General features: G+C 39.0%; 1 protein-coding gene across 4 annotated transcripts in view; it reads right to left on the bottom strand.

The window, feature by feature from the left end:
- Wdr44 (WD repeat domain 44) overlaps positions 1-26,474 on the bottom strand; it is a 115,941-nt gene that overhangs the window by 65,585 nt on the left and 23,882 nt on the right. For 3 of the 4 annotated variants that reach the window (XM_060375566.1, XM_060375564.1, XM_060375565.1), the window contains one exon: positions 19,346-19,379. In XM_060375566.1, the coding sequence (XP_060231549.1) occupies positions 19,346-19,379 (34 nt within the window). Of the gene's footprint in view, positions 1-13,186; positions 13,441-19,345; positions 19,380-26,474 lie in introns of those variants that run through there. The other variant, XM_060375567.1, reaches the window with a different exon arrangement.

The following is a 26,474-nucleotide window of genomic DNA, read 5'->3' as shown; positions in this document are numbered from 1 at the left end:
GGTGTTAGCTCTTCTTTGAAGGTCTGGTAGAATTCTGTCTGAAACCATCTGTCCCTGGGCTTTTCTGGGATGGGAGCCTTTTGATGACAGCTTCTAATTCTTTAGGGGATATAGGATATAGATTTAATTGATTTACCTGGTCTTGATTCAATAAAAAAATTGTTAATTTCATTTAGAATTTCAGATTTTGTGAAGTATAGGCTTTTGAAGTAAGACTTAATGATTGTTTGAATTTCCTCAGTGTCTGTCATTATGTCCCCCTTTTCATTTCTTATTTTGTTTCTTTGTATAGTGTCTCTCTGACTTTTAGTTAGTTTGGCTGAGGGTTTATCTATCTTGTTGATTTTCTCAAAGAACCAGCTCTTGGTTTCAGTGATTCTTTGAATTGTTTTATTTGTTTCTAATTTATTGATTTCAGCCCTGAGTTTGATAATTTCCAGCCATCTACTCCTCTTGGTTGTATCTGCTTCTTTTGTTCCTAGGGCTTTTAGGTGAGCCATTAAGTTGCTTGAATGAGATGCTTCGAATTTCTTCTTGAAGGCACTATGTGCCATGAACTTTCCTCTTAGCACTGTTTTCTTTGTGTCCCATAAGTTTGGGTATATTGTACCCTAATTTTCATTGAATTCAATGAAGTCTTTGATTTCTTTCCTTATTTCTTCCCTGACCCAGCCTTCATTTAGTAGTGAGTTGTTCAGTTTCCGTGTGTGTGTAGGCTTTCTGCTATTTCTGTTGTTGGGTCCATGGGTAGTTAGATAGCATACAAGCGATTATTTTAATCTTCTTGCATATGTTGAGGCTTGCTTTGTGCTCAATTATATGGTCTATTTTAGAGAAAGTTCCATGAGGTGCTGAGAAGAAGGTAAATTCTTTTGTGTTTGGGTGAAAGTTTCTGTCTATGTCTGTTAGGACCATTTTATTCATGACCTCTGTCAGAGTCATTTTTTTTCTTTGTGTAATTTCTGTTTTGTTGACCTGTCCTTTGTTGAGAGAGGGGTGTTGAAGTCTTCTACTATTAGTGGGGATCTATGTGTTTTCAGTTTTATTAATGTTTCTTTTACAAATGTAGGTGACCTTGTATTTGGGGCATAGATGTTCAGGATTGTGATGTCTTCCTGGTGGAATTTTCCCTTGATGAGTATGAAGTGTCCTTCCCCATTTCTTTTTATTTATTTTGGTTGAAAGATATTAGAATGGCTATTCCTGCTTGCTTCTTGGGTCCATTTGCTTGGAAAACTGTCTTCCAGCCCTTTACTCTCAGGTAATGCCCATCTTTGTGACTTAGGAATGTTTCTTGTATGCAACAGATTGTTGGGTATTGTTTAAACGTCCATTCTGTTAGTCTTTGTCTTTTTATTGGAGAACTGAGTCCACTGATGTTGAGAGAGATTAATGACCAGTGGCAGTTAGATCCTTTCATTTTGATGTTGGCTATGGTAGTGTTCGTGTTTTGCTGTAGTGAGGTCATTTATTTCTTGTGTTTTCCTGAGAGTAGTTAGTTTTCTTGGGTTTTATTTTTCTTTCTAGTATCTTCTGTAATGCTGGATTTGTGTGTAGGTATTGTTGGAATTTGTTTTGTCATTGAATATCTTGTTTTTTCCATCTATGATGACTAACAGTTTTGCTGGGTATATTAGTCTGGGATGCCACCTGTGTTCTCTTAGGGTCTGCATGATATCTGTCCAGGCTCTTCTGGCTTTCATAGTCTCTGTTGAGTAGTCAGGTGTGATTCTGATGGGTTTGCCATTATAGGTTAGTTGGCCTTTTTCCTTTGCAGCTTTTAGTATTTTTTATTTGTTCTGTATACTTACTGTTTTGATTATTATGTGGTGGGAGGATTTTCTTCCAGGTCTAATTTATTAGGTGTTCTGTAGGCTTCTTGTATGCTTATAGGCCTCTGTTATAAATTGGGGAAATTTTCTTCTATGATTTTTTTGAAAATGTTTTCTGGGCTTTGGAAATGGGAATCTTCTTTTTCCTCTATTCCTATTAATTTCAGGTTTTGTCTTTTCATGTTGTCTTGATTTTCTTGGATATTTTGTCAGGAATTGTTTAGATTTATTATTTTCTTTGATGGATACATCAATTTCTTCCATTGTATCCTTCACACCTGAGATTCTTTCTTCCATCTCTTGTAGTCTGTTGGTTATGCTTATCTCTGTAGTTCCTCTTTTCATTCCTAAGTTTGTCCTCTCCATTTTTTTCCATTTGTGTTTTCTTTAAATTTTCCAATTCTATCTTTAGATCTTGCACCGTTTTGTTGTTTTCCTTCATCTGTTTGACTGTATTTTCCTATTTTTGCTTCAATTCCTTCACCTGTTTCTTTGAACATTTCTCTCTTTATTTCTTTCAGTGATTTAAATATTTCCTCTCTGAAGGCCACAAACAGTTTTGCTGCATCTTCCCGTATTTCTTTACGCATGGCCATAATTTGTTTGACTATATCTTCCACTATTTCTTTATGCATTTTATTTGTTTCCTCCATTATCCTCTTCATAAGCATAGATGAAAGGTCATCTTCTTTTATTTCATTCATGTTGGGGTGTCCAGGGGTACTTGCTCCTGGATAACTGGATTCTGGAGATGCCATATTGCTTTGCCTTTCGTTGGTTGTGCATTTACACTGGCCTGTGCCATCTGTCTGTCTCAGGTGTTGGCTGTTAATTTTTGGTGCCTTCTTGAATACTGGGGTTGGGAGAATCCCATTGGCAGGGTTCTGAAGGAGGTCTACAGTTCTGTCTTGGATGGGGAGTAGAACTCGCAGGCGCAGGCATGTGGTTTCACCTTGTTGTCGACTGGGTGCCTGCAAAATCCTGGGAACTTTCCCGAGAACTTTTCAGTGGGGGGTTGTCAGCTGAGTGCTCTCAGGTCAGATCCGCTTTTCCTCTCCCTGTGGGGTTTCTACCTGTTAGAGAAACTCAGTCTCTGGTGCCCTGGGGCCCTCAGTTCTGTCTGGGATGGTGAATTAGGCATGCTGGCAGGACTCTGTGCTTGTAGCTAAGCACACCACTCTGGGATGGTGGCTTACGTGCCTGCTGGACCACTATGGCGGTTTCTCTCGACTGGAAATCCCAGTGTCTGGTGTTGTGGGCCCACAGTTCTGTCTGGGAAGGTGATCAGAGGACGCCAGCGTGTGGCTCTGGCTGGTAACCAATCGTCTGGCAGGACCCTGGGAACTTTTCCATCATTTAGCTCTATGACCTGAAACAGATTTAGTCCCACAACATGGGATTTCCTCTCACCTGGGAAACACAATCGCTGGAGTTTTAGGACCCAGAGTTCCATCTGCTGATCCCTGTGCAGATCCTGCTGTATTACTAGCCAGAAAGACTGTCCTCTCGTTGCTGCCATATTACATCTCCCCCCTCAAGATTATTTTTATTAGCAAGAAGTCCATAATGAAATTTCACCAAAGATTATTGCTGACTAGAATAATTAAGTCAATATTCTACTGAAATGTTTTATAGCCTTGCAATGTTTTCTCTATATTTCTATCACAAATGTTTCTTGGGACTTATCTTCAATATTTAGAGAATACTGCTGATATTATTAATTTTATTACAGAATCTGACAGAGGATCATTTATTACCCCCACAGAATCTTAAATATCAGTTTAAATCTAAACTCTCTTATAGTCCATAAGGACCTAACATGATATGGCCTCTTCCTGCACACTTGATATCTCAGAAACTTCTCATCACCACCCTCAATATCTACAGTTCAATGTACCCTTGCTATTAGGGTACAAGTGACATTTTTTTCATTGAGGCCTTATCTGGCCATTATTTTTAAAACACATTTATTTAATTTATATATATACATATATAACATTTATTTAATTTATATATATATCTGTTATGGAGAAACAGAGCAAACTGGAACAGGAAGATTAAATAGAAGGAGGTTGTAAGAGACAGAGGCAGAGAATATGGTGAGAGACAACTAACACTAAAGGCCATTTGAAGGGTTATATAGAAACTACTACAACAGAAACTTCTTAAACAGTGCCCCAACTAGGTATCTTTTGTCACCAAGTGAAATCACCAGTGCCAGGAATGGACTATATCTAGGTTAATCATTGGTCAAAGGGGGCCCAAACATCTCTGGCTATTGCCAAGGCTATTGGTTGCTCTCCACAATGGTAATGAAGATAACACTTACATACCTCATTGAACACATAGAAATCAAGCTGGTGCATAACTAGAGCCTTCACCACTACTGTTACTTTAGGTACTCTGCACACTACCAGAAGAAAGGTAATCACCTACAAACCCTGCATTCTACAATGGTGACTTGCCTGCAAGATATGCTGCACAATAGTGGCACAAATATGGGAGTAAACAACTACTCTCCGAGTGTGTTTTAAGAACCAACCCACGAGATGGAAACCATGCCTAACTTTGCTCAGATGACCATGACTGGGCCTAAACAAAAACCAAATACTACTGTACTGCTAAAGAAACAGCAATAAGGTGACACCTAATGCCATTCTTTTATACTCATATATCAGTGCCTCTCTCAGCCATCAGAGAAGCTTCCGCTTGTAGTAGATGATAATTATCAAAGAGACCCACTATTGGGCAATGTGCAGAGAGGAAAAGATTTTGGAACACACAGTCCAAAATGAAATGGAGCTTAATCTCCAATCCTTCCCCTCAGGACTTGTAAAGCTATGCAGGGTCCAGAAAGATAATAAGTGCCAGAGCTAATGGATGATTCCAAGGAAATAGTGTTTTCTAGATACAATGGGACTGATGTACCTATAAATTCAGAGACTGTGACAGCATGCAGAGGTACTTTATATGCTCAAATCAGATGTATTGATCAAGCATCATTAGAGAAACTTCTCTTATATCAGATGGAAACTAACAAAGATAGCCATAACTGGACAATATGCAGCACTGAGAGAAGGAATTAGACATGAGATCCAATCTCCAGCCAAGAAGCTATATCCAATTAACAACCACTGACAAAGAAAATGTTAGTACCTTTCAAATGCATTCTCATTAGGTATATTAACCACACATAAAGATAAGTTCTATGCTCAGCAGTACTTAGCCAACACAAAAGTAACTCAGTGGTATTTTTGTACTTTTTGTCTCATGTTGTTTTGTTTAGATATTTTCTTTTGTCTTACTGGCCTTTTGCTTATATATCATGGTTTCTAATTTTGTGTTTTTATGGATATAGGTTTGTGTGTATGTATGTGTGCATATTTCTACTTTGTTTTTTATGCTTTATTTTTTGTTTGCCTGTTTGGTTTCTAAAGATAGAAAATGAATAGATTTGAGCAAGTAGAGAGGTAGGAAAGATCTGGGAGGAGTTGGGAAAAGGCAAATTATGACCAGAATATATTGTGTGAAAAAGAATTTCAGAAAATATATAAAGAAAAACAAGGGGGCTGGAGAGGTGGCTTAGTGGTTAAAAGTACTGCTTGTTCTTCCAAAGGGCCCAGGTTCAATTCCCAGCACCCACATGGTACCTCCAGTTCTGGGGAGTCCATCAGTGACATTCAAGTGGTTCAGATATACGTGCAAGCAAAACACCCATACATATAAAGAAAAACAAACAAACAAACAAAAACCCAACACATTTATTTATTTACCTTTATGTACATGAGTGTGCCTGAGTGTACGTATGCACCTCATGCCCATGAAGGTCAGATCCTCTGAACAGAGGACATATTGGGATCCGTAAGCAGGCATCTCTATGGCCAGCCCCAAGGTACCTGACAAACCAGGTATCAGGCATCTGTGAAGCCACCTATGAACCACCTGGATCCACCTGTGAATGCTCTGGGTCACCTTCTAAGAGAACTAAAAGCTCCTCCTCTCTCTCTCCTGCCCTGCCCAGAGATGGTCTCCATGACCTCTTCTCCCTCCCCTCACCCTTCCCTTCTCCATTCCCTTAATAAACCTCCCATGTAGAACCAGTAGCGTGACATGATTTCTGAACCCTCCATGTAACTCTGTTGCTCAATCCATTGATGTGTTGGCCAGGAATAGGTGCCTCCAGCAGCCACACATATGGTGGTTGCTTTCTAGCACTGGCACCCCATCGGAACTGCTGGAAACCTATTTCATTCCAAATCCAACTGTGACCCACTTTCAGTCAACTAGGTTGCTACCTGTTGCACTCAACACTGGCTGGATTGGTGAGTTTCCCTTATCGGTTGTCCGAAACATTTCTCTGGGTAAGGGAAAATTGACCCTCAGGCATCCATCAACTTCCCACTACGCTCTGAGGCAGAGGTACCCCCAACCATGGTCTTCACTGCCTATGGCTGACACTTTTTGCTAACCTCCACTTAGGGCTTCCTCTTTCCCTTGGGAGAAATTTTTTTTCCCCTCTACGTGCACAGTTTCGACCCATCACGTGTGCCTACGAAAATCCTGGTGCTAAGTAAACTGTGTCTCCTAACAGGCCACTGTGCCCCTGGTCTCTGGCCAAAGCTGATGAGCTGTTTGATCATATCTACTGGGACAAACCTTGCTTTTTGGATGCATGGACAGGTCACTGACTCCTATCCTCCCAATGGAACTGTCCATTCATCCGTTCCCCCAGTGTGCACACTGGGATTTCTTCTGGAGAATTGAAAAACCCTAAGCATAGACCCTGAGTTAAAGGCCACTTAGCTCATACACCTCTGTAATAAAACTTAGCCTACATATTCCTTAGATAATGGTTCAAACTGGCTGATTAACTGCACATTAAATATCAATATTTTACAGGATCTTTTTAATGTCAGCGATCTGGTAAATAGAAGGAGGTATATTATGTTCAAGCTTTCTCTCTTCTCCACCCTTAACCTTCTCTGTTCTTCCTGTTATCCTACCCAACTTCTAGCTATAAAGTGTCAACCTCAAGAGTTCTCTACATTTGACCTTCTGGATGAACCTCCACCAGGTCGTTCTCAACCCCCAGCTTCTTCCCAACCTCTGGCATCTTCCCCTTCCTCCTCTACTTTCTCTGCTTCTTCTTCTGCTTCTCCAGAACCTCACCCCTTCCCTAGCAACAGGATGTCCTAGTCATCCTAATTTGGCACCCCATTTCACCCCACCAACAGCTATTAGGCCCCGGCTCCCGACCCTCACTCTATAGCAAAGCCCCCTTCTTCTTCTACTCAGCATAAACCAGCCTCAATTCTTCCCTTGCGGGAGGTGGCCAGTGTAGATGGCTTAGTTAGGGTGCATGTTCCCTTCTCATTAACTGAACTTTCTCAAGTAGAAAAGAGACTAGGATCGTATACCTCTAATCCTTCTAGTTTTGTTAAAGAATTTCAGTATCTCACTCAATATTATGGTCTTACCTTCCATGATATATATGATTCTTACCAATAACCGATTACCTGAGGAATGCAGGCGAGTTTGCGAATAGGCTAGAATGCATGCAGATGAGGTTCACCAAACAAACAGAGCACACGTGGTTGGGGCTGAGGTGGTGCCGGACCAGGATCCACAATGGGATTACAATACCCTGGAAGGCATTTTAGCCAGAGATCAGTTCATGACCTGGCTCCTGGCTGTTCTCCTCAAGGCTGCCCTTAAGCCAGTTAGTTTTGAAAAGCTCCAGGAGACCGTTCAGGACAAGAATGAAAACCAGTCTCAATTCCTAGAGTGACTTACAAAGACCCACTTATAACATACTAATCTAGACCTCGAAAATACACCAGGCGGGCAACTTCTGATAACCTATTTTTTCTTCCAGAGTTATCCTGATATCAGGGCTAAGATAAATGTTTGGAGAGAGGACCTCTGACTCCACAGGCAGAAGTCTTAGTGTTGGCCTTTAAGGTGTACCATGGGAGAGATGAGAAAGCCCACAAGCAAAAATACCAAATGCTGGTTAAGGCATGGCACCAGCCTCAGCCACTACCCAGGCTCTCTTGCCTCCTAATGCATGAGGACCATGGGGTCCCTGTTTCTAATGTGGTCAAAAAGGTTATTAGGCTCGGTTTTGTACTAACTCCCCACAAGGCACCAGGGCCATGTCCAAAATGCCACCAAGAGGGACATTGGGGTGTTGACTGCAACTGTTTCTCCCATGATATGGGGCATTACTCCCAGATCACCCTCCAGCCAATATCCTAGGCCTGGCTACAGATGACTGAAGGTGCCCGGGTTCCCTTGACCTGACCACTGTCATCACTAGCAGGGACCCACCGGTAATTATCATGGTATCAGGGTGGCCCATATCTTTCCTTGTGGACACCAGAACAGCTTACTCAGTCCTGAGTGAGTATTGGGACTAACCTCTCCTTCTAGTTCCCCTATTGTCAGGGTAAGGGGACAGCCTTGCTGGACTCCAACACTTAATTGTATTTTCAGGGGGGTTCCCATTACTCATTCCTTTTTAGTGATGCCAACCTGTTCAGTTCCCTTAAAGGGAAGGGAATTTTTTGCCAAAGTGGGAGCCTCTATCTCCTTTACTCTACCTATTCGCCTGATCCCAAGCTCACCAGCATCTTATCTCTCCTCCTAGCTACCCAGTTGTGACACGTCGCATCTTTTACCAGCCTCTCAAGTGAACCCCCAAGTATGGGATGTCCAAAACCCCTCTGTCACTAGACACCATTCCACTGTGGTCATTCAGCTCTAGGATCCTGCCTGTTATATTACCCAATCCCTGGGTATGGGAGAAGTAGAGAAGGTAATTAAACACTCTTCTAAGTGTGGAGAGCTGTTTGTTTGTCAAAATGCTTTGTTATTTGTCGAAAAACATGTTTTCACCCTGGCCTTCTCCTTGGGACAGAAAAGAGGAAGTTTCACCAAGTTCCTTAAAACTTGTTTGTGTCACCTTGGACCATACCTGCTATAGGAAGTAGTTTTATAAAACATGACCTTGGACCATATCTGCTATAGGGAAGTAGTTTTAGAAAACAAGTTTGGCAGTTTCACAAACTTCTTTCTTGTATTGATGTGACTTACTTTAATTATTTCAATCCTCCCTCTCCAATCAGGAACTGTTTCACTCTGCTGGTAGTCTCCAGCATCTAAGATTATTGTCTCTCTGACATCTCCCCTCCTAAATAATAAAAACCTGTCATTTTGTCTCCTACTTCAGACTCTGACTTTGGCCTACAAGCTCATTAATGTGACCCAACTGGGCCATTTTAAAGCTTGCTGGCTATGTTTTCCACATAGGACCAATTCAGAACTACTGCTGACAGCTTCTCCAGTGACTCTGTAAAGTAACCTTACTTCACCATTTACTAACTGCCCTGACTCTGATGTTTCCACAACCCCCTACCTTTTTTATATCACCCCCTTTGGCATGGCAAGCTGTTTCAAGGCACCCGGGACACACTCTGTAGGAATGCTAAGTTCCTTAGAGTGTACTTAAACTATAATCCTTGATACCTCATCTCAATCCCAATGCCCTTCTGCCAAAAATTCTTTGTGACACTCAGGTCAACCATCATTTCCCTGCTGGTTGGTCAGGAGTTTGCACACTTGTGCTCTTCCTCCCCAAGTTGGGGGTGATAAATGAAAAGGAGCCCCTACCAACCCCAGTCTTGGACTCAATAGCTGCCCCGCAGGATAAGAGGGCAATTCAAATCTTGCCCCTCTTAGCTGTTGCAGGAATCACAGGAGCTGGCTGGACGGAGACAGCAGAACTAGCCACTCCAGTAACTTTGTATTATCAGCTTTCTTCCCAGTTCATCCAGGACCTTCAGCAAGTGGCTCAGACAATATTAACCCTCCAAGGACAGATCAACTAGCTGGCAGCAGTAGTACCTCAAAACTGACCTGGATTGAATCTCCCCACAGCTAAAGAAGGTGGCCTTTGTGTCTTCCTCCATGAAGAATGCTGTTTTTATGTCAACCAATCCAGGATAGTAAAAGACAAAATTCAACAACTCCAGACAGAGCTACAAAAGCAAAGGGAACACCGCGAGGCCACTAGCTCTTGGGCCTTTGAGAACCCTATATGTAAATGGATTCTGCCCTTCTTTACAACTCTTCTGCTGTCTTTCTGCTTTTGCTTTTTACATCCTGCTTAATTAACTTCCTCTCTACATTCTTCCAACAACAAATGCAAAAATTCTCTAACCAAACCATTAATCAGTTACTCTTACAGGATTATCAACCTCTGCCCACAGAACCAGATGTCAATGACCTTCCATTGACCCTGATGTTGGGGACCAGCTATACCCTGAGAATGACAATGCCCCTAATCAGCAGGAAGTAGCTTGAAGAGCAAAGGTTGCCCCTATGCCCTCCCCACCATCACCCCTTCCTAGCTCCTCACTTTTTAATGAAACAAAAAGGAAGGAATGCTGGCATCCAAAAGCAGGCATCTCTAGGGCCAGCCCAAAGGGACCTGACAAACCGGATATCAGGCATCTGTGAGGCTACCTATAGAACACCTGGAACCACCTGCGCATGCTCTGTGTCACCTTCTAAGAGAACTTGAAGCTCCTCCTCTCTTTCTTTCTCTCCTGTCCTGCCCAGAGCCCATCTTTGTGACCCCTTCCTCCTTCTCTTCCCTGTTCCCTTCTTCCCTTTCTCTTCCTCTCTTTCCTTCCCCCCTTCCCTTAATAAACTTCCCACATGGAACCGGTCCTGTGGCATGATTTGTGAACCTGCCCTGTAACTCTGTTGCACAAGCCTAACAGGACAGATCCTCTGGAACAGGAGCTATAAATTGTGAACTTCAGTGTGGGTGCTGGGAACCAAGAAGAGTAAGCATTCTTAACAACTGAGTTACTCTCCAGCCCTTTTTCTAAGCAACTTAAAGTGACTTTTCTGTATTTGAAATGAGCTTTGGTATTTGCTTATTTTTTTTTTCCTCCTATCCTAAAGTGTAAGAAGCACAAGCACAGTGACATTGCTTGATGAGTCTACCACTATTTACCCAATATCACAAACAGTGTACTGTACTAAATAATCACTGCTAAATAATGTTAAATAATATGTGTTCTGGTTAACTTTTGTCTATATATATATATATATATTCTTTAATTTATTTCTGGTTTTAAATTTTATTTTATTTTTTTTGAAATAGCATCTCACTATATTGTTCTGGTTAGCCTGGGTTTCACTGTGTACAACAGGCTCAAACTGAACTCAGAATCACCTGCCTCTGCTTCCTAGGAGCTGAGATAAAGGCATGTGCAAACATGCCCAGCCTACTTTTTTTTTAAGGATGTGTCTTTTCCTTTTATTTTTGAGATCACAATAATATCATTACAATATTTTTCCTTCCCTTTCCTCCTTCAAACCCTCCCATATACTTGTCCTTGTTCTTTCAAATTTATGGCCTACTTTTTCATTAGTTGTTTATAGATTCCTAAATATAAGCTTTTCAGTCTGTATAATGTTACTTGAACATAAATTTTCAGGACTGAAGATTTGAAATTAGATATCTGATTGGTCCTCCTCCCTGGCAAACACAATTTGTTCCATTTTCAGCATTTCTTAGTTTACTATAGCTCTTTGTGTAGGGCAGAGCCTCATGGAAAAATAAGTACTTTTAAAAAGTATTTATTTACTTGTTTTTAAATTTTATGAACATAATTATTTTCCTGTACATATATATGTGTACTGTGTGCATGCATTTCCTTGGAGGTGGAGGGTTAATGGCTGTAAGCTGTCATGTACATGCTGGAAATCAAACCCAGGTTCTCTATGAGAAACAAGTGCTCTTAACCACTGAGCCATCTTTACAGCTCCAGGTTAATGTTAAACTAAAGACCTAATAAAAACTACTTAGTAAAAGAATTTGTACCAAGATGGAGAATAAAAGATCACCTTTAAGAATAGTCACTACATTAGGAACTGTTGTAATTGCTATCAATTTTAAGTATTTTAATTCAATTAATTCAAATAACCTAGAACCCTGACAATGCAGCCACTTCTGATGAGAACTGATAGACTAAGATCAGAAAGAAGGAGAGGAGGACCTCCCCTATCAGTGGACTTGGGGAGGGGCATGCATTCAGAAAGGGGGGGGGAGGAGGAGCTGGGAGGGGAGGAGGGAGGGGCGTATGGGAGGATACAAAATGAATAAAGTGTAATTAATAAAAGTTTAAAAAAAAAAGAAACACCACAGCGATTTCACTCATAACTTCCTGACATCTTGACTTCTGAAACAACTAGATTCTTTGACATAGTTCTGAGTCCACCTACAATTTGTATTAACTTTTTTAATTAAATTTTTATTTTTTAATATTAAAAAAAGAATAGTCACTACATTAGGAACTGTTGTAATTGCTATCAATTTTAAGTATTTTAATTCACTTATCCTCCAAATGTTTATTATCTAGAAAATAAAAAACATTTTACAACACAATTTAATGGAAATTTTTCTCATTTTAAGCTAAATAAAAATATACATGAAAACTTCTTGGACCCCAATTTGATTTGTTTTAATTAGTATTTACAAAAATCCTAGTTTTAACACTCTTACACTAACAAAAACTGCTAAGCAGTGATTAGATTTCTATTTTATACAGCTAAACAAGCCAGTTTGAACTTGAAAAGTAGCAAGCTGTGAAGTCACAAGTTAAAAGGGGTAATATGCTATCAGCCAAAAGACCTGCTCTCCAGGGAAGGGAGATAATCAGAATGTTTATTAGTAAATGCATATGTAAGTCAACTGTACTTTTCACTGGGAGAAAATCATAGCAGTTAATTATATAAAACTTAGATTCTTCTGATAACACCTCTATCAGGCTGACAGGATAAAACAAAGAAAATAAAGCATGTGACAAGACAACATCACTAAGTTAACTCTTACTGAAGAGACAGTCTTCAGTATCTTCTGATGGTGTGGGGTGTTCATTACTAAAACATAAGACTCACTAAGCCCTAGCTTTCCCAATATCTTGCCATTTCTCAAACCCCTATCTATCATAGTATCAGAAACATGCTTTTATAAAAGGTACAATTCATGATTCAGTTTTTAGTCATCCATGTAGAAGTTATGTTCCCTTTGCATTAGCTAATAGAGTTGCCTGTACTTTCCACATGGTCCTTAAATATATGACTGAATATTTTACTTTTAATACACAATGCCCTACTTCCCATTCACCCATAAAATCTATTCTATTTCCACTTTCCAGGAAGATCCATGTGTCCCCCACCCAGTCCCTTCCTCTATACCTAACCTCTCTGTGGCTACAGATTGTAGCTTAGTTATGATTTATTTAATGGTTAATATACACATATAAGTGGATACATACCATATTTATCTTTCTGGGTCTGGGTTACCTCACTCAGCATGATTGTGAAGGAACAGGAGGATCAGGTAATGAGGGGGAGGAGAGATGTGGTTGAGGGAGGGAATGCAGGGAGAGACAACTAGAATTAAGGGGCATTCAATATTATGGAAACCTAGTGCAGTGGAAACTTCCTAAAATATATGAAGGCAATCCTAGTGAAGTCTCTAAATAATAAGGGAGACTGAGTCTTAACTAGCTATCTCTTGTCAGCAAACAAAGCTTCTAGTACCAGGACTGGGTTACATCCAATTAAGTTGTTGGCTATAGAAATCCCCAAGCAACCCAGGCTGTTGCCGTGACAAGAGGTTACTCTTCAAAACTGACTGCAAGGCTCCATTGCTGAAGACAACACCCATACAACAAATTGAAAATGGAGAGGTCTAATTGGTGCCTACACAGAACCTTCACCCCTGTGTTCTAGTGTCTTTATACAGGAAGGTATTCTGTAAGCTACCAAAAGAGAAACATAAAAGCCAATCTAGCCACAAAACCTTTTATCTACAATGCTTCCCTGACTGCAAAATACGCTAGAGCAATGGTGGCACAAAGCTTGTGTGAATAACCAACCAATGTCTGATTTGACTTAAGAACCCCTCTTTAAGATGGACCCTATACCTGATACTTCTTGGTTGACCAAGAACCAAAGACCTAGGTTAAAAACAAGTACTACTGGTTAAAAAAATATATATATAGTGATAAAATGACTCCTAATGATATTCTGCTATATTCATAAACCAGTGCCTTATTCAGCTATCATCAGAGACCCTTCCTCTTGCAGCAGAGGGGAACAAATTCAGAGATCCACAGCCATATATTATGTATAGAGCAAAGCCTTAGAACACAGAGATCTAAATGAGATGTCTCCATCAAATTCCTCCACTCAACGCTCAGGGAACCCCATAAAAGAGGAGACAGAAAGAGTGCAAAAGCCAGCAGATGGAGGACACCAGGAGAACAAGGTCCTCTAAATCAACTGAGCAATCTCATATGAATTTACAGAGACTGAAGCAGAAAGCACAGCACCTGCATGGGTCTCCACCAGGTTCTTTGTGAATATTTTATAGCTTTCAGTTTAGTATTTTTATGGAACTCCTGAGTGTGTGAATGAGTGGGTTGCTATTTCTTGTGCCTTCTGTTGGTTTGCTTTTTTGTCAACTTCCATGTGATGATTTTTGTTTTATCTTTTATTTTCTTTTGTTATATTTTGTTGTTATATCATAGAAATCTATCTTTTCTAATGATAGACAGAAAGGAAGTGAATCTGGGTGAGAGGAGGTGGAAAGAACTGGGAGGAATAGATGGAGGAAATTAATTAGGATAAACTGTATAGAAGAAGAATCTATTTTCAATAAAAGAGAAAAAAATAAGAATGTCCAGTAAAAGTTTGTAAAAATGCATATTCACAGTTAATTTTTATAAATCCGATCCATACTCACAGAAATATTTGTTATTATCTTGAAAGAACATTAAACTAGGAACCAGGTGTGATGACTAACACCTGTCATCTCAGCATTTCAGAGACCAAGGCAGAGGGTTTTTTGACAGTACAAAGACAGCCGTGGCTACATAGTAAGTTCCTAGATGGATAAAGAACATGGAGCTACAAATAGTAAATACTTAAAAAGAAATTCAGAAAAGGGGAGGTAAAGTTGAAGGTGAGAAGGAAAGAGTATATGGGAGGATTTGGAGGAAAAAAAGAGAGAAATATAGCAATTAAAGTCTCAAAAATGTTAAAAACAAATTCTGTTGGCTCCCAGTTTTTATAAGAGAAGAGGGAGATATTTAATAGAGATTAAAGTGACCAAAATTTTCAAAATGTGACTTTCATTTCCTTATGCTGAGATAATAAAAAAGCAACAATTCTTAATGGCTATCATATCAACCCATCCATTCATTTCAATGTTATTTTCATTGTCTCTTTATCAGCGCAAATAATCTCAAATTCAAGGCGACCTTGGACTATTCAGTGAGACCTTGTAACAAACAAACAAACCCACATAACCACAAAACCAAACAAACAAAAATACTGACCAGAATAAGTAGAAGACATACAAAGTGAGTCATATGTCCTGCTCTATCACAACACTTTGTAGTGGAAGTTTTGGTGTCTTTTGACATGGACTATGCTACCCACTTTTGATCACTTCCTCCTGATGGGACTTTCCTACCAGGCCACAGAGGAGAAAGATGAACTCAATCCTCATGTGAATAGATGAGCTAGGGAGTCTGGATAAAACAACCTATTTCTGAGAAAATAGGGGAAGGGAAGATGCAGGAGAGTGAGTGGGACTGAGCAGAGATGGACCTATGACCGAGATGTAAATTGAATTAATTAATAAAAAAAGATCCATTCCAAAAAGTAATTGAATAAAAACCAGTAAACTGTAAAATAATAATAAACAGAGCTTTCTGCCACTAAAAGAAAAAATAGGCAACAAAATCAAGCTATGTTATGTAAGAAAGGCCTTGGGACAGTCCTAGGAAGAAGAACGGGGCTGCTGCTCCCTTCTGCTGCTCCTTGTTGCTGTTGTTGCAGTTTGATGAGAAGTTAGAGATATCCTGACTATGCAGATTGGACTTCTTAAAAAAAAAAAAAAAAAAAAAAAAAAAAAGACCCTAACCAGCAGGAAGTAGCCAAAGAGAACTATGGCTGCTCTCTCTAACCTTCTTTTTCTCCTACTTGGTGTTGGGGTGTTGGAAGGGATTGCTGTGGAGAAGGGAAGTAGAGATATAATAAACCCAACTAAAATAGATTTTAAAAAAACAGACTCCAACACAACTTGCTCTATTTTTTGACCATTCTATCACTAAAGCTTCTACAGATGCCATAATAGTTAAGTGTTTTCAATGTTGCCACAAATTTTCATACATTAAATATTAGTTTATACTGTTCTTACCTAACACAATATTTTGCCAATGGTTCTCTATTTACCCATGCAATCTACCAATTTTTTAAACCTAGCACAAATTCTATCTTCTTTTTGGAATGTTTTCTATTGCTGAAGGTAACAGTGCTCTCATGTCTGCTACATTTTGAACTCCTTCCTGCAATCTTCTTGTAATATTTTAGTCTGTTCTACAAAAACTAAGAATTTTTGTCCCTTTGAATACATATCCATAATGTGAGACTGTAAAACTACCACAAGCCAGGACCTTTATTTGTACCAATTAAGATATTCGTGGATAAGCAGCTGGAGAGAACTCACTAATGAAAAGCACTTCCTACTCCTCCATAGGACTTGCATTCAGTTATCTGCACCCAGACTTGGGTGGCTCAAAACTGTCTGTAATGCTAACTCTATAGGATAGGATCCAATGCCCTCTTCTACCATCTGTGTGGTATAGACAGAGAGAGAGAGAGAGAGAGAGAGAGAGAGAGAGAGAGACATATGAAAAAAAGAAATCTTTTAAAAGGATACCTGTAGATATATCACATATATATAACATTCTTAAGGCCTCAGCACATGCACATCATACAATATTAAGCAATGAAAAGGAAAACAACATTGACGAATGCAACAACTTTGATGCATCTCAATACTTTCAGCTAATTTTACAGGGCAAATACTATGAGTTTATTTATAGACTCTTCAAAATGACAAAATTACAGAGATGGAAAACAAGCTTGGAAATGATATGGACTGTTGGTAGCATGTTAAATATAAAGTGTTACCATAAGGCAGATGTTAACAATACAGTTCTGCATCTTGGTTGTGGTGGTTACACAGGCATACACAAAAAATATTGACACAAGATTATACATTCACACTGTTAAATTCCTGGTTTTGATATTGTTCTATAATTAAGTTATAACCATTGAGGAAACTATGTAAAGGATACACAGGACCCCTTCATACTATATTTGTAGTTTCCTGTGACTCCATTCTTATTTTGAAATTAAAAATAGTAAAAAGGGGAATAATATCCAATCTTATATTTATTTTCTAAGTATGTTCATTTGATCTAATTTTTGTCAAGTAAGGACAATCTTTGATTACTGAAATAAAGTAGATTCTCCAAACCTATGTGCCAAGTGGCTTTGAAAACCTGAAAACATAAAGTAAAGAACAATCACTTCTAGATATGGAGACTGAGGTAGGGGATGTAGAATAGGAGGAAAGGCTATTTCTACCATGTAGCTTTTGCTCTGAGAACATTTAAACAATTTGTATTACTTTTAAAACATGTTTAATCAAGAAGCACAGGGATAAAGATGGAACAGAGATTGAGGAAATGGCAAACCAATGACTGGCCCAACTTGAGACCCACCCCATGGCAGAGAGTGAACCCTGATACTATAATGATACTCTGCTATACTTGCAGACAGAAGCCCAGCATAACTGTCTTCTGAGAGGTTTCATCTAGCAGTTGATGGAAACAGATACAGACCCACAGCCAAACAATAGGCTGAGCTCAGGGAGTTCTGTGGAAGAGTGAGAGGAAGGACAGAGGGAGCCAGAGGGGTCAAGGACACCACAAGACCTACAGAGTAAACCAACCTGGGCCCATGGGGGCCCAACCAATAATCATACATAGGCTAAACTTAGACCCCCTACACATATGTAGCAGATGTGCAACCTGTTCAACATATAGGCCCTCTAATAATGGGAGTGTGGGCTGTCTCTGACCCTGATGCCTGTCTTTGGATCCCTTTCCCCTAGATGGCCTTCCCTGTCTGGGTTCAGTGGGAGAGGATGTACTTAGTTCAGAGACTTGTGGTGCTAAGGTGGGTTGGTGTCCTTTGGGGGCCTCACCTTCTCTGAAAAGGAGAAGGGGGAATATGAGGAGGGGGGTGTGAGGGTAGGACTGGGAGGAGAGGAGGCAGGGTGATGGGATCAGGCTGTAAAGAGATTAAATAAGTAAATAAATTAAAGAAAAAACATGTTTTATGAAAATATTAAGTATAAAATACAAGGAAGAATTATGATAGATCCTTTAAGCATCCAGTTTAAGAAAAAGAGCTTTCAAGTCTCTCATACATTATTCTCATTTTCCTTTATAATATCTCTGAGAAATGACAGCCTAAATTTGTTTTCTTTCCAGTTTGACCATGTTTATGTTTCTTTTTCATTCTTTTTTGTTTGATAGAGACAATGTCTCATATAGACCAAGATGGCCTCAAACCCACAATGTAAACAAAAATGAGTTTGAATTTTTGATTCTCCTGCCTCCATATTTCTAGGCATGAGCTATTATGATCAATTTTATGTGGTACTAAGGAAATTGAACCAAGAGACTCAGGTAAATCCCATGATTATATTTCTAAACAATACATTATTTTTTTGTATGCTTTTGAACGTAACATAATGGAATCATAGTGTATGTATTCTTCTGTGCCTTGTACCTCCAATCAAACACTCTGATGTTTGAAACTCGTTTCAGTTTTGTGTATAATTAATTCATTCATTAATTTCTACTTCTGTAGAATATTCTATATAAATATATGATAAAGTGTGCAAAGTATATGAAATATAGAGCATGTTCAAGATTATACACACAAAAAGCATACAATGCACATATATACTTATATATAATTTATTTAATGGAAGTAAATTTTCTTAATTATATTCTTGTACTTAAAATGGCTCTTAGGGAACTGAATGCAGCTCAGTGATGGAGCACTTACCTAGCATGTACTAAGCTCCAGGTTTGTTCCCCAGCATCACAAAACAAGCAAAAACATCTCTCAATACATATAAAGCTAGGATTAATTTTGATTTGTACTAAGAGTGTCAAAATATATACCCATAAGAAGTATACAAGTGTTTTGATAATTTTATATATATATATATATATATATTTTCTTTTTTAAAACACTAGGGTCTGAACCTAAGGCTTTGTATATAGTAAACAAGAACTCTATCATTAAGTTATATGCTTGGTCTTTTACAGTGTTCTTTTATTGTAAAAATTATAAATCAAATAAAAAATAATGAAAATATAAAAATTATATATATATATATATATTATAGCTCAATAATCACCTAGGTATTTATGGGATGTCTAGTTCCTTGGTAAATCAGAATATCATGACACTATTGTTGAAGAAAAAAAATATGTTTACAAAAAAAGTAGCAAGAAGGTGACAAATACCTAAATCTTCAAGAAAACACAACTCACCTTGAATGATGAAAATCCAACTTTTCCTGGAGACCTGTTCAGAAACAAAAGAAGGTATTGAAAAGAAGAAATATTAAAGACTTCTACATACTAATAAAGACACAAGCTTGCATGTTTAAGACAGGGATATATTTTGTGTGGTGGTTTGAATAGGTTTGGCCCCCATAGACTCATGTGTTTGAATGCCTGGCTCATGGAGAGTGGCACTATTAGGAAATGTGACCTTGTTGGAGTAGGTGTGGCCTTACTGGAGGAAGTGTGTCGCTTTGGGGTTGGGTTTTGAGGTCTTCTATGTTCAAGCTATGCCCAGTGACACACAATCTCTTTCTGCTACCTTTGGATCAAGATGTGGAACTCTTAGCTCCTTTTCTAGCACCATGTCTGACTGGACTTGCCATGTTTCCCCCCATGATGATAATGGGTGAACCTCTGAAACTATAAGCCAGCCCCAATGAAAAGTTTTCCTTTATAAGAACTGCCTTGGGCTAGAGTCAAGGGAGGACCTCCCCTATGGATGGACTAGGGAAAGGGCCTAGGAAAGGAGATGAGGAAGGGGGCTGTAGCCAGAATACAAAGTGACTAAAGTATAACAAATAATAATTTAAAAAAAAAAGTGTTGCCTTGGTGATGGTGTCTCTTCACAGCAATAAAACCCAAAGTAAGGTATTTTGTTACTGGAAAGTCTTGTTTTTATATAACAAAATGTGGAAAACAGAAAACAATAAGCAGGAAAGAAAGCTAAAGCAATTATTTATAAGCCTACCATTTATCTTCATATATATATAGCATATAGTATATGGAGCTGTGCACCTAAGAAACTCTGGAATTCCACAATAAACTTACACAAAACGATTTTTCTAAATATGAAATGGTGGGTCAAAAGTATAAAAACTTCAAATTTGGGGGAAGCTTTCAGGTTGCTATCCAGAACAACCACATTCATTTATGCTCTCATTGCTTTAAGAATGTCTGTTTTATACCTTTGCCAAAAACGAGAGCCTTTTACACTCTTTGCCAACTTGATAATCAAATGTACATATTATTTTTGTCTTATGTTGCACTTCTTTGATTTCGATGATGGCTGAAATTTTTCATATGCATTATATGTATTGATTTTGGAGAGAGAATTATTTTTGTTTTGACCTCAGCTTTTCTACTAGAGTAAAACTCTACCATTACTTAAGGTAAAACCAAATACTACTGGTGTAATAGTGGAAAACAAGTAGTGAAAAAATGGCTCTTAATGATATTCTGCTATACTTATATAGATCAGTGCCTTGTTCAGCCATCATCAGAGAAGCTTTCTCCTGAAGCAGATAGAAACATATATAGGAGATACTGTAGACATTACACAGAGAGTGAGAGACCTTGGAACACTCAGCCCTAAATAGGATATGTCCATCAAATTCTTCCTCTCAGGGCTCAGAGAACCCCATAAAATATACACCAAAAAAGTTGTAAGAGCAAGAGGGAATGGAAGACACCAGGAGAAGAAGGCCTTATAAATCAACATGAGCAAAGCTCGTATGAACTCACAAGGACTAAAGCAGCACACATAGGGTCTGCACTGGTCTGCTCTAGGTCCTTGGCACTTATATTAAGGCTTCCAGTTTAGTGTTTATAATATTCCTGAGTTTGCAAATCAGTGGGTCTCTGATTCTTGCACTTTCTCTTGGGCTCCTTTCCTTCTGCTGGCTTCTCATGACCAACTTTGATGTGATTGTTTTGTTTTATCTTATATTTTATTCTGTTATATTTTAATTTTATCCCTTAGAAGCTTGTTGTTTTCTAATGAGAAATGGAGTAGATGGGAGGGTAAGTGTGGAAGAACTGGGAGGAGTAGACAGAGGGGAAACTGTAATCAGAATGTATTAGTTAAGAAAATAATCTATTTTAATAAAAGAAAAACTAATACATTAATAAAAATATTCTACCCTTAAACATAGACTACTCTAGATAAAGTAATTTTGTAAGTAATTTCTCACCAATTGTTTTCACTGATTTGTTCCTAACTTTTTTGTTTTTTCCAAGTAAATACAGTTTAATATTTGCTTCAAAGCAGAATCAAAAGAACAGATTTATGGCTGCTGATTATACCTCAGTGCTACACAGCAACAGTAAATAATTACTATGCCATTCCTGGATTTTGAAAAATAAAAAAAGCGATGATCATAGATGATACTCCTTTGGGTTGAAAGGAAGCTTTAACCAAAACCGTTTAATCACACAGTGTTTCTGTGCAGACAGGAAAAACTAAGTGATTACAGTTATACCCACAGATTCGTATGTCTCTCAACCTCTCAATGGAGTTTTCTGTGTACAGTAGACAGTGATCAACACAGAAGCCCCTAGTGGCTAATGTGTGGAGGATAGCAACTGATGAATTATCAGCCCTGAATGGCATATCTATATCACAGCTTTTCCTCCCAAGGCTCAGGATCATTGTAAAAGCAGAGACAGAAAGACTGTAAGAGGCAGAGGTTGTAGAAACAGTGTTTTGTTTTGTTTTGTTTTGTTTTCACAGCAAAGAAGCTGTCCATGTGAACAGTGGTTATGACCACCTCAGACATCTGTGGACCTATTGACAATTTTTACATGCAGGAAGGAAAGTCAATTTTAAGGATGTAGCCTGAAATTCAACAATTGTTGGAAGGCCATACATCTAAGAATACATAAGCAGCAAACTGGACTTAATGGGATTTTTTAAATGAGCATACAAAATTAAGTATGTAGGAATGTGGTAGATCTGAGAGGAGTTGGGGGACCAGACTAAGTATCATAAAAAAATATTATATGAAATTCTCAAAGAGCTAATAAAGAAAAAAGTAAATTAAAAAAAGGCTGATTTTTTTTTCTCAAAGTCATATATAAGGCAGAAACAAAACTAACCTTTTTCTTTATATGCCAAATTTGTATGATGTTGTTATAGTAATCTTCAACGTCTAATTAAAATTTAATGAGAAACAAAATTACTTTCAAAGAACATCCAATCCCTTCACTGGACGAACAGTTATAGAACACCACTATGTGCCAAGACTAAAGATAAGGAGAATAATTAGACAATTGTTTGTTTTCCTAGGGTTGATTTAAAAAACACAAAATTAACTGTGATAAGCAGTGCTTGTTTAACTAACAGTGTATGTTCCACATAAATTTGTCTTAACAGAGGACAATTTCCAGAAATGAAAACAGGTTTTGTTTTGTTAAGGAGGGACTCAAGATTTTCCTGCCTCGGTCTCCTGAATTCCAGAATTATATTCCTGGCAAATTGACAGTCATTTGGTTCTCTATCAAATCTATATTTCTGTATAATAAAATCCTATATGTAGAAAGCTGGTTAGGACTGGGGCTAGTCTAACTCCAAAGGGGGGGAAAAGACTATATATAAATGGTGTTTCTAACAAATAAGTACAATCAAAATAAAAAAGACCTTCAAAAGCTCAAATTTCCATGTGCCACAGATTCTGAATGAAAATGTAGAGGTACAGACCTTCAAATACAGTTCCAAAAGCAAGAAGATTTAAGTGGTTTGAAAACAAAAACAAAATAAATGAACCCCATATGAAGTAGAGAAGGGAGGAAATTATGTTTACCCCAGAATCCTTATGCCTATAGGAATTTAGCCAGGTTCCTTAACTGCCTGCATCCACTAGAAAGGAAGCTATACTTATCTCTTGCATACAATGGGTTTCTGGCTGTTGACTCACAGGATCTAAGTTATTGACCAGTTGTTGACATTCATGAAGATACTCCAGATCATACACAGCAAATACTTCCTCTTAAGACGCAAGGGATGTAGTAAAGTAGTCTTTTGTGTGTATGTGTGTGTTTCATATTTATTCATGCTAATCACCAAATTTTTTTGAATGTCACCCATTATATTTCGCCAATTTCACAAAACTTGAATTATTGCCAATGTAAAAATAACCTGTGTAGATATATTTGTATGTATTCATGGTATATTGATGTACATGTGTATATGTACATGTGAAGGACAGAGATCAGTGCTAGTGGTCTTCCTGAATCACCCTCCACCTCATTTTTGAAACAAGGTGTTTCACTGAAACAGAGGCTTACTTCTGAAGCGAGACTATTTAGCCAGTTAAGCTCAACGACACTTTCCCACCCAGTTTCCTCTCAGCGTCAGGATTAAAGATTATGATAATTGTACCCGTTGTGTTATTTGGGTGCTGTAGATCTAAACTTAGTTCCTCAAAGTTACACACACACACACACACACACACACACACACACACTACCAACTAAGTCACAATCTCAACCCCTAGTACAAAATATGTTAGCACTTTTCTTATATCTTTATATTTGATAATCATATATCTTTAGATTTTAAAGTTTCGTATTTACAGACTTAAGAATGAGCCAGTCACACAAAGCTAAATATGAAATGTCCTCATGCTATGGAGAAGGTGCAGATGGCTTGATTATCTTTGGTGATTAATAAAGTTCTGAATTAAGAAATTCAAGTACAAGCTACCTGAGAAAAGGACTTAAAACAAACTCCGGTGGCTTAATAAATAATTCAAGTAAAATAGTCTTTTAAGCAGGCTAAATTTGCTTGAACACTGTGCTATATGATAATTTCATTTAATGATTCAGTTTCTTCAAGGTACGCTGTTCTGTTCTCTTCAAAAGGTGGTTAAAAATTACTACTTTGGACTGATATGAGGATTTAGTCAGAATGTATGAAGACATACATTGTACATGGTACTTTCTTTAGCAAACTGCACTGTTCCAGGTTTTTCCATGGTACTCTGGCAGCTATAAGTAGTGAGGAGTCAAAAACTAATTTCTGAACCCAAAAGGGTACTCTACAGTCTATAAAGCTACAACTCATTTCAAAACAGTAAAGAAAGTCATATTACACTGAGTTGGTGATTAAAATGAAATGTTAACTAATAGGTGATATTATTAAACAAAAACATGGTAACCCAAAACCACTCATATTCGTAGCATATTTTATTTTTTTAATTAAATTAATTTATTTATTCATTATAATTTATTTACTTTGTATCATTGCTGCAGCCCCCTTCCTCGTCTCCTCCAAGGCCCATCCACCCTATACCCTTTCCCTGGTCCCCTGATAGGGAAGGACATCCTCCCCTTCTATCTGACCCTAGCCTATCAGGTCTCATCAAGGCTGGCTGCATCATCTTCCTCTATGGCCTGGCAAGGCTGCACACCCAGGGTAAGGTAATCAAAGAGCTAGCCACTGAGTTCATGTCAGACACAGTCCCTGATCCCCTTACTAGGGTATACACTTGGAAACTGAGCAGCCTATGGGCTTCCTCTGAACAGGGGTTTTAGGTCCTCTCCATGCAAGGTCCTTGGTTGGAGTATCAGATTCTGCAGGACCCCTGGGGCCCAGCTTTTTTAGTTCTGTTGTTCTACTTGTAGAGTTCCTGTCCCCTCCAGGTCATTCTATCTCCCTCTTCTCAAAGCATATTTTAAGTATAAAGTTGTTAAAACTTTGGTGGGGGAAATCCAAGATGGTGGTACCAAGAGGACACTGTGTTTTATGTACAGGTCAGCAGTGACTGCACAGCAACCAACAGACCGAACTCTGGGCCCCCAAAACAACAGTGATTATGTTCCCCAGCTGAGATGAAACCACAGTGTGGGAAACAATCAGGTCCAATTTTAGGTCACCCAGCTAAATCCTGGAGGCGTTCCCTAGTTCCCTACAGGCGCTCTATATCCAGCCCAGGGCCAAACAACTGTGTGCTCTAATCACAATCCCAGACTGAACTGTGAGCTGTACAACACCAGAGACTGGATTTACAATTTAGAGGGAACCCCACAGTGAAGGAAACACTACAGTAAAGGATGCAATTGGGTCTGACTGAGCTCTGGTCTGCCAGCCAACATTCCCAAAAAGTTCCCGGGATCCAGGAGACTCTCAGTCACCAGCCCAGAACCATACATCTGTGAATGCAACTCACCTTCCCAGACAGATGTATAGGCCCCCAAACACCAGAGATTAGGCTTCCCAGTCAAGAGGAAATCCCACAGTGAAGGAAGCATTCAGGACTGACTTCAGGTCATCCAGCCAACCCCCTGGAAAAGTTCCTGTGTTCCTGCAGGTACACAGTCTTCTGCTAGAAGCAACACGCCTGTGCCTGCATGCTCTGATCACCACCCCAGACTTAACTGTAGAGCCCCAAAACACCATAGACTTGGTCTTCCTGTCAAGGGTTTAAATATCAGGTCTGACCTCAGGGCACCCTGCTAATCCCAGGAAAAGTTACTGGGTTCACCTAGGCTTGGGGGTTCAAAAACCAAGCCACACTCCTGTGTGCTAGGATCACCAGTCATTGGTTACCTCTTGGGTACTGTGGCACAGAGCTCCAACCTCAGACCTACAGAAGCCTGGAACCCAAGGGATCAGCCATAGATGCTGCTCCAAAGCTCAATCTGTCTCCGTAGCTAAACCATCCAAACTGCGGGGCTCTCTGGTTCTTCAAAGGGGCTACACCAAGCAAACACAGTGTCTGAGCAGCAGCAGCTCACTAAATTCAAAGTAAGAAACCCTGGCAGCTGTCTCCAGGACTTCTGGAGCAACTGGACTCCCAAACAAGCCCAGTTACCACATAGGAGCATACACCTGAGGAGAGAACCAGCCATTTGGTGATCATACTCAAAAAGTTGAAGAGAGCTCCTTCAGGAACAACTATCTTCCTGCCAGGGGGATTCTCCCCACACCAGAACTCCAGCAGGCACCAGAAACTAACAGGTATCACCTGAGACAGCCAGATGGTAGATGCCAGCGTAAAAGCACAATCAACAAAAGCCAAAGCAATACAGCATCTATGGAACTCAGTTATCCAGGGGCAAGTAGCCCTGGACACCCTAACATAAGTGAAATTCAAGAAGGTGACCTTACATCTATGCTTACAAAGAGGATAATGGAGGAAATTAATAAAATCTGTGAATACATACAGGAAGATTCTTTACAGAGAAATAATTGAATCATGGAAAGAAATAAAATGAATAAAGGAAAGTTCAAACAAACAGGTGAAGGAATGGAAGGAAAAACAGGAAAATAAAAACAAACAGGTGAAGGAAATCAAAAAAAGGGTACAAGATCTAAAAATAGAAATGGAAACATTAC

This window comes from Meriones unguiculatus, chromosome X (assembly GCF_030254825.1).
Source record: "Meriones unguiculatus strain TT.TT164.6M chromosome X, Bangor_MerUng_6.1, whole genome shotgun sequence".
In the NCBI taxonomy this organism is placed as follows: domain Eukaryota; kingdom Metazoa; phylum Chordata; class Mammalia; order Rodentia; family Muridae; genus Meriones; species Meriones unguiculatus.
Note: the sequence above shows the minus strand (reverse complement) of the source record. Positions and strands in the feature narration are given on the sequence as shown.